This window comes from Furipterus horrens, unplaced genomic scaffold (assembly GCF_987537825.1).
Source record: "Furipterus horrens unplaced genomic scaffold, mFurHor1.1.pri manual_scaffold_2, whole genome shotgun sequence".
NCBI classification, from domain to species: domain Eukaryota; kingdom Metazoa; phylum Chordata; class Mammalia; order Chiroptera; family Furipteridae; genus Furipterus; species Furipterus horrens.
The window spans coordinates 48706919-48719713 of NW_028327172.1; the positions used below are offsets into that span (position 1 = coordinate 48706919).

At 57.6% G+C, this 12795-nt stretch overlaps 1 protein-coding gene across 4 annotated transcripts in view; it reads left to right on the top strand.

The window, feature by feature from the left end:
* Positions 1 to 12795, top strand: part of MYO7A (myosin VIIA) — a 68971-nt gene that overhangs the window by 46371 nt on the left and 9805 nt on the right. For 2 of the 4 annotated variants that reach the window (XM_090265669.1, XM_090265673.1), the window contains 13 exons: positions 45 to 164; positions 703 to 876; positions 1746 to 1973; positions 3179 to 3349; positions 4522 to 4639; positions 5346 to 5472; positions 6554 to 6837; positions 7718 to 7908; positions 8783 to 8907; positions 9549 to 9704; positions 10642 to 10797; positions 11961 to 12116; positions 12644 to 12749. In XM_090265669.1, coding sequence (XP_090121795.1) covers positions 45 to 164; positions 703 to 876; positions 1746 to 1973; positions 3179 to 3349; positions 4522 to 4639; positions 5346 to 5472; positions 6554 to 6837; positions 7718 to 7908; positions 8783 to 8907; positions 9549 to 9704; positions 10642 to 10797; positions 11961 to 12116; positions 12644 to 12749 — 2112 coding nt within the window. The remainder of the gene's footprint in view (positions 1 to 44; positions 165 to 702; positions 877 to 1745; positions 1974 to 3178; positions 3350 to 4521; positions 4640 to 5345; positions 5473 to 6553; positions 6838 to 7717; positions 7909 to 8782; positions 8908 to 9548; positions 9705 to 10641; positions 10798 to 11960; positions 12117 to 12643; positions 12750 to 12795) is intronic. The other 2 variants (XM_090265678.1, XM_090265686.1) reach the window with 1 other exon arrangement.

Genomic DNA, 12795 nt, shown 5'->3' on the forward strand with positions numbered 1-12795 from the left:
GGAGGCCAGAGTGGGGGTTCCCTCAGCTGGTCCTCTGTCTGCAGTTCCTGCGGAACTTCATCCATGGGGGACCACCTGGCTACGCCCCATACTGTGAGGAGCGGCTCAGGAGGACCTTCGTCAATGGGACACGGACACAGCCGCCCAGCTGGCTGGAGCTGCAGGTGCGACCCCCGGTCCCACTGGGCGTATGCCTGTGCGCGCGCATGTGTGTGTGCACATTTCCGGTGCCCCAGAAAATCCCCTGCGTTGGGCTTCTGTGGTTCTCCAAGCACCCACCCTTAAGTTCTGCGATCCCAGGCCTATTGGAACAGGAAAGCCCCCAGTGGATGGTTGACTCCCATCTTATGGCTTTATGGTCGAGGTGATTTGGCAGGGCTTCCCTCCGAGTCTCAGTGGTTTCGTTGGCAGCATGGCCATAAGGATACTCATTCTTCAGGGCCCTGTGATGGTTATGTGACATGAGGGTAGAAGGCCCTGGCACGTGGCAGTGCCAAACCTCTCAGCCCCAATGGCCTGGCTCAGGAACCCAGCAGGGCTCCCTGGGCACCTGGGACCTGGGACAAGGGCCCTGTGAGATGCTGGGGTTTGGGGACTCCTGGGGCAACTGCTACCTCATAAGCAGCAGGGGGCCAGGAGCCCAGAGGGGTGGGGTGGTCTGCGGTGAAAGGATTCCCACAAACCCCCTTTGGTCATTTTCAGGCCACCAAATCCAAGAAGCCCATTATGTTGCCTGTGACATTCATGGATGGGACCACCAAGACCCTGCTGACAGACTCAGCCACCACGGCCAAGGAGCTCTGCAACACGCTGTCAGACAAGATCTCACTCAAGGACCGCTTCGGGTTCTCCCTCTACATTGCCCTGTTTGATAAGGTATGGCCGGCCCTGCACGGCCTCCTCCTGGCACCACTCAGGCTGCCCGGCTGCCTACCGGCTCCCAGCCTGGGGCTGCCACTTACTGGCTCAGGTGACCTTGCATGGTTACTACCTTCCAGGGCCTTGGCTTTTTTCTGTTAGCCGGTGATAGCCCTAGCTCTGGCTGACCCCTTAGGATTGTGGAGCGCTCTGAAGCCCCTAAAGAGAAATGCAACAATACAGCGCAGATTGAAACCCAGAACTTGCTTTTGCAAAGCCAAATCAGGCCTTCTCTGGCACTGGAGAAAGCACATGGCAGAGACAGGCTGCAGGGGCATGCAGCCACTTGGCTCTCTGAGATTCCATTTTCTCATTTGCCAGTGGGGATGTAATGCCTCCTCAAGTTGCTATGGTGATTTCTTTTCACTCCTTAGTGACTTCCTGGCACATCTAGGCCTGGAGCCTTCTCTGTGGAGCTGGGCCTGGGGGTGGGTGGTTTTGCCTGCACACCCAGCAACATCACACACAGCAGAGGTGCCCCCACCCTGCAGGTTCTGGGACAGAACTGTGTTGTCTGATACGATGTGTCTGGATTTTTCTCCCGTACAAACAGTTACCGCTTGTGTTTTCAGTGGCCATTTGTCCATCAGAGTTTCACAAGACCCTTAGGAAATGGGACCTCCCAAGCGGCTGGGCCGGCTCAGGGCCCCCGGCTGGGGTCCGGGTCCTGCGCTGGTCTGTCTGCAGGGTGACCTGGGCACATTCCTGCCTCTTTCTGAGCCTCAGTTTTGCATCCAAATGAGAACAGTTGGCCTAGATGAGGAGCCTTGTAGTCCTTGCCTGCTTGCTCATCCTTCCGCTGGGTGACCTCCTGCCTGTGCCCACAGGTGTCTTCCCTGGGCAGTGGCACTGACCATGTCATGGATGCCATCTCCCAGTGTGAGCAGTATGCCAAGGAGCAGGGTGCCCAGGAACGCAATGCCCCATGGCGGCTCTTCTTCCGCAAAGAGGTCTTCACGCCCTGGCACAACCCCTCCGAAGACAATGTGGCCACCAACCTCATCTACCAGCAGGTGGTGCGAGGGGTCAAGTTCGGGGAGTACAGGTGTGAGAAGGTGAGTGTGACCGAATCTGCTGCTGAGCTCGCGTGGCTCATAGCCACCTTTCTGAATTTGGGCTGACTGTTCCTGTCTGTGACCCACCATGAGCTCATGTGCAGGTTGGCCTGATGGAGGGCGCATCAGGTGTGACCCAAGCGCCTCCTGGATTGAACACTGTCTACCAGAGCCAGGGCTTTGCAGAACAGCCTGAGTTCTGCCAGTGGAAGGTGCTCCTGCACTGCTGGGCTGATAGTGCACATACAGAGGACATGCTTCACAACTTGCTGTGTTGTTCTGGGTCAGTCTAGAAAATGCTGCTCCCTAAAGGAGTAAGAGATTCACTCATTAGATGGAGTTTGCAAGTATGTATCCTTTTATCTCCTGAGGACAGGAGCGGCGTAGTTGCCTTGTTTCTGTTGATGGCTCTCACACAAAGATTCTGTTGGTGATTAGGAGGGAGGAAGGATAGAGATGACGGAAATGAAGGGGGTGGTTGGTGCTGGCAGTGGCGATGGTGGACATGATGTAGGTGGCGGTGGTGATGATGGTGATAGTGTTGGTGATGGTGGGGAGCTGATACCAGGAAGTATGTATTAATTGCTAAAATTCTGAAATACTTAGAATTAGGTGGAAAGGATCTACTGCCTTTCAGGCACCCAAGAGCCTTTCTCTACTGCCCCTGCTGCCAGGGCGCAGGGAGCCCCAGGCAGGCATCGCAGGTGGAGAAGGGGCAACTGCCCAGTGCCCACCAGGCTCTCTGAGGCCTCTGACCTATAGCCTCTGGAGAGTTCAATACTTTGACTGTCCCAGGGGAGGCAGTGATGTGATGGAGTTGGTAGCAGTGATGTACTCCCTTCACTGAGAGTCTCCAGCGGTATCCAGGTCCCCCACTCTCCAGGGCGGTCCCTGCTTGAGTTTGTCGGCTGAGGGTGCAGTGGCTGACCCGTTCCAATGAGCTGGCTGGTCTCTCTGGGTCAACTCGGGTACCTGTGGGGCTGAGAGGACCCAGAAGAAGTCAAGGATGTGGCCCTGCCCTTCAGAATCTCATGGTTCCACCCAGCAGGCAAGAGCTCGCAGTAAATCAGTGAGAGCACAAGGTCCAAAGGCCAGGGGCTGGGAGCTACAGGAGGCAGCAGCTGGGGGGCTGCTGTGGTCATCTGAAAGGGCTTCCCAGGGAGGATGTGAATGAGATCTCCACACACACCCCAACCCCAACTCAGGAGGACGACCTGGCTGAGCTGGCTTCCCAGCAGTACTTTGTGGACTACGGCTCCGAGATGATCCTAGAGCGCCTCCTGAGCCTCGTGCCTACCTACATCCCTGACCGCGAGATCACACCCCTGAAGACTCTTGAGAAGTGGGCCCAGCTGGCCATTGCTGCCCACAAGAAGGTAGGAGGTCTGGGAGGGGTCTCGCAGGAGGGCTCTCTGGTAACCTGGGATAAGGAGGAAGCACTGGGGGAATCAAAGGAATCCCACCTCCTTCCTGACATGTCTGTCCACAGGCTGCAGGGGACAGGATGGCCCCCTTGACCTCTTGCTTCCCAGCAGCCTTTCTCCACCATGGACATCAATTTACTCATGTCTTTCTGTCATCTGCTCTGGCCTGGGTCCCAGGAGTACAGAGATGGATCACATCCAACCCTGTGGCCTCCTGAGGGAAGCCATGGGTCCAGGGGTAGTGGGAGTCCCCACTCCTGGCCTTGCACAGGTGCTTACTAGAGCTACAGCTCAGGAGTGTGATACATGCTGGTGGAGCTTCTAGGAAAGACACCCTCCTTTCTGCCTGTGAGAACTCTGGCCCACTTTCCTGCCTGGGGAACTTTAGATACAGGCCCCTGCGGCCCCATTGCTTGAGTCCACAAGCCCATAACCAGCCCGAAGTAGCTCCCTTCCAGGCTAAGGGGCTGCTCAGGTAGAGCATGGTAGCCTGCTGGAGAGGGGTGGGGGGCCCTGGCTGTTGGAGGGGACTCCCAGGCCTCCCCACCTCCAGGCCCTAGTTGTGTAAGAGCAGAATCATCTTTGCACACAAGTGGCTGCAGGGCTTTACAGACCAGCAATCTCCCACCCCCTTGCAGCACAGCCCCTTCCCACCCAGCTCTTTGACTTCTCTGGTGGGCTTCCCACAGGCCTCCACTCCTCCCTGCAGGCTCCCTGCAGCCCTCTTCATCTCAGCCTGGGTCACGCCCAAGGCCCTCCCGCCGCTCCGGCAGCATATATGTCCTCCCTCCATCCTTCCGTCTCTCTATCCTCTTCAACACTGCTCACACCTCACACAGGCCGCTAAAGCCCACCCATTCCTTATGCCTGTACTGGCTGGAATTGTGGGCTTTTGTGTCACTGTGGGGAACTGGGAGCACCCTAGTTAGTGCTGATGTCAATGGAGTAAGAGGGCAGGTGCTGGGGCTGATGGCATGGGGTGAGGCCACAATGCACCGGAGGATGGTGGGTGTGGGGGTGGCGTAGCCCTGCGTCCACTCCTGATCTGGTGTCAGGGGCGCTTGATTCCCAGACAGAGAGCATGTGATGACTTTTGTCCCCTGTCCTTGTGCATCCTCCTCCAGGGGATTTACGCCCAGAGGAGAACTGATTCCCAGAAGGTCAAGGAGGATGTGGTCAATTATGCCCGTTTCAAGTGGCCCTTGCTCTTCTCCAGGTTTTACGAAGCCTACAAATTCTCAGGTACCCCCAGCCCTGCTGCCTCCACACCCTCTTCCCACCCAGGACAGGAAGAGGGGATGGCCCGAGACAGGTGCCCCCATTAGCCGGGCTCCTGCCTGCGGGGCTTGGCCTCTCCAGGCCTGTGCCCCCCACAGCCCAGAGGGGCTCCATGGCAGGTAGTAGGTGCTCAGGGGCACACTGGCTTGAACAGCTGAATGAGCATGGAGATGATTGAAGCACCCACAGAAGAGGACGGCCCAGAGCTCAGGCTGGGCTGACTCTGAGAAGCCTGCGTGGATGTGGTGGACACAAACTGGCACAGGACATTAGCTCAGCCATCCTTGGGTTGTCATTTTGGGGGCACCTGCTCTGTGCCAGACCCCGTGCTGGTGGTGGGTTTCACAGAATCACCAGTTATCAGGCCGGAGGGCACCCTGGGGCTGGGTGTGGCCAAGCCTTTCCACACCCACCTCACTGCAGGGAGGGGGCTTGTCCAAAGTGGTGCAGAGACCAGTGGCACGGACTCACATCTAGGGTCCTGGTTCGAGGGCTCTCCTCCCACTGCACCCTGGGTTTTGGCTTCCAGGGCAGTTGTGCTCTCTGAGGCTCAGTTTCCATTTCTGTAAAATAGAAATCCGTATACTCTCCGCCTTGACGGTTGTGAGGACAGGGCAGGCTGGGCCTAGGAGTGGGGAGGCCTCTCTCAGTGCCTTGGTCTCTGCTCCAGGTCCCAGCCTCCCCAAAAATGACGTCATTGTGGCTGTCAACTGGACAGGCGTCTACTTTGTGGACGAGCAGGAGCAGGTGCTTCTGGAGCTGTCCTTTCCTGAGATCATGGCTGTGTCCAGCAGCAGGTCAGTCCCAGCCCCCACCCCGCACCTCAGTGCAGGGCAGGGAGTTGTCGAAGCTGCGCCAAGACCATGGCAGGCATGAGGCTCAGGCACAGTGTCCTGACTCAGCTCTGTCCGAACTGAGGAGGGGCAGAGGGAGACCCAGACAGACAGACGGGGAAGGAGAGGGCTCCCGGAGCTGTCCTGTGGGTCCCAGGGCCTCTGAGGGGTGTCTCTGCCTCCCAGAGGACATCACCACATGCGGAGGCATGTAGTGGCCTGTCCTGGTCACGCGTAATTGAGCAGTTCGTGCAGTACTGTGCAGACCCCTCAGGCCCCTCCCTCCTAACGGGGATGGGGGGTCTTTACAGAGCATTAATGGCTGTTCTGAAAGGGATGTGAGTGGCCAGGATAGTCAGAGACAGTCGAGTGTGGATAGAAAGATCCTGGCCTGAAACTCAAAGACCTGGGTGGAACTCACCTCCGTGTCCTCATTCCTAAAACAGAGGTCTTGATACTTTCCTTCAGTGATTGTGATGAGGAATGCGTGCAGCAATCGGTGGGAGAGCTCTTTGTGAACTACAAAGTGTGGTGCATGTGGAAGCAAGCGTAGGGGTGGGTTGCTGGAATATACTGGTGTTCCCAGCTGCGCCTCCTGCTTCTGGGGCTTGTAGGACTGTCTCTGGGCTGTGTCTATGTGAACCAGGGCTGGGCCATGGCCAGCTCTGAGCAGGCACGTGCCAGGCACGAAGGATGCAGTGGTGACAAGATAGTCCTCCCCCTCTTGAAGCTTCATTCAAGGGGGAAGGTGGATATTAAACAGGTCATGTTAATAGGACCAGTGTAATGAGGGCTATGGGAGGGCAGGGAAGGTGTCCTGGAGGAAGGGGTGTTTAGGCCGAGACTAAAAAGTGGGTAGGAATTAGAGAGCAGAAGGGAAGGGGGCTGGGCTACTACAGGCCTCCCTCCAACCATGTGTGACTTTGGCCGGGCAGGTCCTGACTCAGGCTGCGCCGTGTCTGACCTGGGCCGCACCACACCCTGGCTGGACCGGCCTCTCTTTGGCCGGGCTGTGCCTGACTACTCTGGCCTTGGTCTCCTTCAGGGAGTGCCGTGTCTTGCTCTCGCTGGGCTGCTCTGACCTGGGCTGTGCTTCGTCTCACTTGGGCTGGGCAGGACTGACCCCGTCTGGGCCCTGTTCTTCGTGTTGGTCCTGCAGGGGAGCCAAACTGACAGCCCCCAGCTTCACGCTAGCCACTATCAAGGGAGATGAGTATACCTTCACCTCCAGCAATGCCGAGGACATCCGAGAACTAGTGGTCACCTTTCTGGAGGGGCTCCGGAAGAGGTCTAAGTATGTGGTGGCCCTGCAGGACAACCCTAACCCTGGTGAGTGGCTCCTGGCAGGGCTGCTAGGCACCGGGTCAGGGGCGTCAGGCAGGTCACACGGCGTGACCTCGGCCTGGCCTTCAAAGCTGCTAGTGCCCATTACCCATCCTTCCCCGGACACCCTTGGCTCCAGCTGAACAGAATAGCCAAACTCTGTGCCTTCCATCTGTGCTCTGTGGGGAATCTTCCCCTCCATCCCTCCCTCCCTCCCTCCCTCTGGCCTTTACTCCTTATCCCCTGCCACCTTCTCCAGGTGAGACCAGGGGCTCCTCCTCAGTGTTCTCCAAATACCCACCACCTTCAAGTGATGGCAGCAATAACAGCTACCCGACTGAGCATCCCCTGAGTCTCCTAGGCTCTGGGCAGAGCAGTGAAAAGACAGAGAGGAAATAAACCCTGGTCCTGCCCTCAGTGGGGACAGGGGGGCAGAAACAGACAGTGACAGCCCCTGTGACAGGGCAGTGACCAGGGAAGCCCTAAGGAGAGGCCCAGGTGGCCTGGGGTCAGAAGAGAAATGTGCGTTAGTGCTGGAGGCCCGGAGCCGGTCACAGACAGGGCACAGAGGCTGAGAAGGCGGTTTTGGGGGAGGGGGGAAGGGCAAGAAGCAAGGTGGAAGACAGCAGGAAGGCCAGTCCACAACAGGCCTCATGAGCATGTCAAGGAGTGTGGGCTTTCTCTTAAGGGCGGTGGGGAGCCACAGAAGGCTTCTGAGTGGGGGAGTGGCCCACTCTGATGGCCATGTCTGTGTGGAGGGCCATGACTAGGAGCAGACAGGGTGACCAGTGAGCCGACGTGAGCAGGAAGGGGCCTCAGTTCCTCAGTGTGAGGAGCAGCTTATAGATGTTCCAACCCAGACCCTCTCTCTCACCATGCATGCCAGCGGGCGAGGAGTCCGGCTTCCTCAGCTTCGCCAAGGGAGACCTCATCATCCTGGACCACGACACAGGGGAGCAGGTCATGAACTCAGGCTGGGCCAATGGCATCAATGAGCGGACCAGGCAGCGTGGCGACTTCCCAACCGACTGCGTGTATGTTATGCCCACTGTCACCATGCCACCGCGGGAGATTGCGGTATGTGGATGGGACTCTCGTGAACCCCTCTTTGTCTTCTTTTCACGTCCGAGTGAGGGATCACCATACATATATGGCCTGCAGCTTCTGTGAAGACGACTTGGGGATCCCAGGGGGCCACACAGAGGTGGATGTAACGGCGGGCGCACCAGGAGCGCGCCCTAGGCCCTGGCTTCTAAAGGGCCCCACAAAACCCCAACTTCACACTTTTTTCTGACACCGAATTTGGTTTCATTACTACACTGCATAAAATGTGGTTAACATGTATTTTTATTTTCCCCGTCTCTCCCTTTTCTTTAAGGGGCCCAATATTTTCTTCTGTGCCTGGAACCTCAACCAACCTTAATTCGCCTCTGGGGTCACAAACTTAAAGTTGGGGCAACTATCAAACCTGGAGAGGGGCCTAGGAAGTGCATCAGATGAGGAAGTGCCCAGGGGCACAGGATGGAAGGAGAGTGGGGGCAGGGGCATCACTTGCTGTGTCTGGAAGCACAGTAAGGGCAGAGCTGGGAAGTGGGGCCTGATTCTTCGGAGCCCCCAAGTGCAGCATTAAGAACTCAGAGCTCAGCCTTTCTAAGCAGCTCCCTGTTCTCTGGACAGTTCTCAGTTTCCTCCCACCTTGTCCAGCCTTTTGGACTGACCCTACCTGGTTCCGACTCAGGGCACCAAGAGGAAAGGGTCCTGAGCTCAGCATGATGGAGGCAGGAGTAACTTCAGAAATTGCAAGAAGCCAAGGGGCTCCCACAGTCGGAATGGGGGTACACCCCCACAGTGGCAGTCTCCCCAGCCCCAGACCGGGAGGCTTTGGGCTTGGCCATGTCCCAGGAGCCCCAGGCGGAGAGCTGACCTCAGCCCCCGGTCTCTCGATCTCCAGGCCCTGATCACCATGACCCCTGATCAGAGGCAGGACGTCCTCCGGCTCTTGCAGATGCGAACACCGGAGCCCGAGGTGCGCATCAAGCCCTACACGCTGGAGGAATTTTCCTACGACTACTTCAGGTGACAGAGAAGGGGGAGAGGGGCCCCAGGGTGGCAAGCTGCAGGCTTCTGCGACTTTCTGTGGGGGCATCACAGAGCAACCCCACATCTGAGCAGGGCCTGGGCTGAGGGAGCCAGAGGACAGTTTCCATCTGTTGAGATGACCTTTCCAGTGTTGTGGCATCTTACCCTTCCTTCATTTAAGAGATCGTGACTGTGCCCACCACAGGCGGGGTCCTGGGCTCTCATGACTCACAGTCCTGGAGGGGAGATGGCCACCAAACCAGGCAGCTGTGTGCTTCTGTGCACCCAGCATTGTGACGGGGCTGCTGGGGACAGAGGAGAGGCTTCCTGAAGGAGGTGGCCTCCGAGCCAAGCTGTGCAGGGGGTGGCTCAGGTGGAGCACATGCCAAGGCTGGAGCAGAGAGGAGCCGGGGTGAGGAGACTAGGGAGGGTGGCAGGATTCTCTGGGGCATAGCCATGTTAGACTCTTCACTTTCTAGCTGAGAAGGTGAGGCCCGGGAGGGCTGGTACCTACCTCAGTCACGGGCCACAAGGGAGAACGGCCTGTTCCCTACCTTTGGCCTCCAGAAATGGGGCTGGACCGCGGTAGATCTCAACCTGGGCATCAGTTAGTGCTGACTGACCCTGTGCCATGTCAGGCCCCCACCCAAGCACACACTGAGCCGTGTGATGGTGTCCAAGGCCCGGGGCAAGGACCGGCTGTGGACCCACACGCGGGAGCCACTCAAGCAGGCGCTGCTCAAGAAGATCCTGGGCAGCGAGGAGCTCTCGCAGGAGGCCTGCATGGCATTCATCGATATCCACATCAGAGAGCAGAGAAGGGTGGGAGATGGGGGCAAAGGGGGGGGGGAGGCTCCAGGGCAGGGTGGGGACAGCCCCTGCCTCTAGGTTTTTCATGTAGACACCTGCTTCCTTCTGAGGGCCCTGCGGAGCCCTGGGTAGATATGGAGGGATGCTGATGGAGCAGCTCCATCCACGTGCCAGTGTGCAAGGACCCACTCATCCCCTGTCTCTTCTAACCCTGTTATTTGGTTGACAGCACTGTGCCATGTGTTGGGTCAGGCATGGAGACATAGTGGTGACCAGACCCAGTCGCTGGCCTCAGGGAAGACGTGCTGACCAGGATCAGTGCTATGATGGGGTTGGCAGCACAGTGACCTGACCCAGTCTTGGAGGAAGGCAGGGAGGGCTTCCTGGAGGAAATGGTGTCTAGGCTGAGACAACAGCGGGGGATAGGTGGGGAACATTCCAGACACAGGGAGCTGCATGCACAAAGACCCGGGGGCCAAACAGAGCAGGGCTGTTTTGAGGGCATAAAATAATTCAATACAGCTGGAGGACAGATTCAACAATGAACTCTAAAGATGTGGGGTGACTCATGAAGCGTTCTCAAGCCTTGTTAAAAAGCTTGTACTGTGTCCCAAGGCCATGGGAGCCACTGGGCAGGGCTGGCACAGTCAGATTAGTGATTCGAACAGTGTATCCTAGTTGCTGTGAGGACTCTGGATGTGGGGCTGGCGGCCTGAGGAGGTGGCTGGAGGAGTTGAGAGAGGGTGGGCAGTGGGCAAGGACAGCAGGATGGGAAAATAATGCCCATTTCCCAAGTGAGTGGCTTGAGGCCTAGGGCCACATGATTGCAAAGTGGGACCTGTAGAAGAGTGTGGCCTCCTGCTGTCAGGGCCAGGGCCTCCCCACCCCCATCAGCCACACACCCTTCCTTGACGGCTCCCCAGCCATGCTCAAGTACATGGGCGACTACCCATCCAAGAGGATGCGCTCCGTCAACGAACTCACTGACCAGATCTTTGAGGGCGCCCTGAAGGCTGAGCCCCTCAAGGACGAGGTGTATGTGCAGATCTTGAAGCAGCTGACTGACAACAACATCAGGTGAGCCCGGCGGGGTGGGCAGGTGAGGGGGCAGGCGCCCATCCCTAGTGCCCACAGCTGAAGGGAATCACAAAGGTCCAGCACCTCCCAAGGCAGCAGCTGGCTCTGCCTGGGAGCGGTCCTACCTCACTCAGAGCAGGGAGACCCCCTTGTGTCCCAGCTTTGCCTCAAGGAGGGTCAAGAACCAAGAGGTGTCGGCTGTATCTCTAAGTCTGTCTTCCACGTGTAACAGGCCCAGCTTTCCCTAACTTCCTGACACTCCCTGACTGAGCCTCCTCTGGATCCCCATGCCCAGTCCAGTCTCTGCTATCTGCCTGCAGGTTCTGCTCGTGAGCACATTTCCCTTCCCTGGCTTGGGCTGAACTAGCTCTCAGTTGGAAGTTCTGGCTGAAAACTCTCAGGGGCTAATGGTGTTGGGTCCCAGAGGGTTTCACTTTCTTGCCTCCTTCTCCCTGCTGGGCCATACAACCGACCGACCGCAGGAGGGGAAGTCAGGCACAGGCTGGTCTCACAGCCTGAAAGAAGCCCTACCGGCTCCCCTTGCACGCATACCCCCAACTCCCTCCCCAGCTGTGTCACTCTCTGCATCTCTTACTCAAGAGCCATATATCAGATCTTTTCACACTGGCAAACTTTGATGCGTGCCTTGCTCACAGCCAGGAAAACCTTTCATCTCCTTGGCATATCAGAATTTGTCTAATCCTTCAAAACCTAGATCAAATGTCACCTCCTCCTGAGAGCCTCCAAACTTTCCTCCTGTCAGGCCTGAGGGAGTCCAGGGACTGGTCTAACTCAGGGCTACTCAAACAATAATTGATTTAAAGAGGTTCTGCGAGAATAAAAATCACACACTGCTTCCTTCACAGAAAAGTCTTGTTAAGAAAAAAAAACTTAGGTGAACCTGATAGAGTTCTTGGTGACATGGCTGATTTTCATTCTGGCATGAGCACCTTACATCCATGTGGCTGGTGGCTGTGTGGCCCTGTGTGGCCTGGCTGACTGCACTTGGAGTAGCACTAATTGGATCTGGCTGTCAGGGGGGTGGGTCTGTGCTGGTCCTCAGACGGGTGGGGGTCAGGACAGGCATGTGCTACATCTGAGGAGTGTGCGGCCCCGGTGGTCGGCCTGGGGTGCCCCTGCTGGATGCCACCCTCTTCTTGCAGGTATAGCGAGGAGCGGGGCTGGGAGCTGCTCTGGCTGTGCACCGGTCTCTTCCCCCCCAGCAACATCCTCCTGCCCCATGTGCAGCGCTTCGTGCAGTCCCGAAAGCACTGCCCACTCGCCATCGACTGCCTGCAGCGGCTCCAGAAATCCCTGAGGTACATCCGCTCGCCAGGGACAGGGGCAGCAGGTGCCAGCTTGGGGGCAGCACTGAGATGGACTCCTGGCCACACCTGCTTGTGGGACGAGTCCCTGGGGGATGAGGACATGACCCACAGCAGCCGGGACCTGTCCCTGGGGTGGCGCAGCTACCAGCTCGGCCAAGGTTGCAGCACTCAGTGCCCATGCTGAGCACAGTTTGAGAGTCTGGTTGCTCAGAAGGGCTTGGCTCTGACCTTCAGGTCTGTCATGGAGGCAGCCACCTGACCACACTTACTGCGGAAAGCCTGCTTGCGTCCTTCGCTTCATGTGGTCCCCTCCATAGCCCTGTGTGTGGTGGGAGCTGTTGTCATCCCATTGTACAGATGGGCCACTGGAGGCTCGGAGAGGTTAAGTGACTGCCACTGGCAGGAAGTGATAGACAGGGATTAGAAGCAGGGTATTCTGCCTCCAAAAGATCCCTCCGTTACTCGCTTCATGAACCCGCTGGCTCCTGACTTTGTCCCCTCTGACCCCTGGTTTTTAGAAACGGGTCCCGGAAGTACCCGCCACACCTGGTGGAGGTGGAGGCCATCCAGCACAAAACCACCCAGATATTCCACAAGGTCTACTTTCCTGATGACACCGATGAGGTGAGGGCCACTGGCTTCTTGGTCCGTGGACACCCCCAAAGCCACT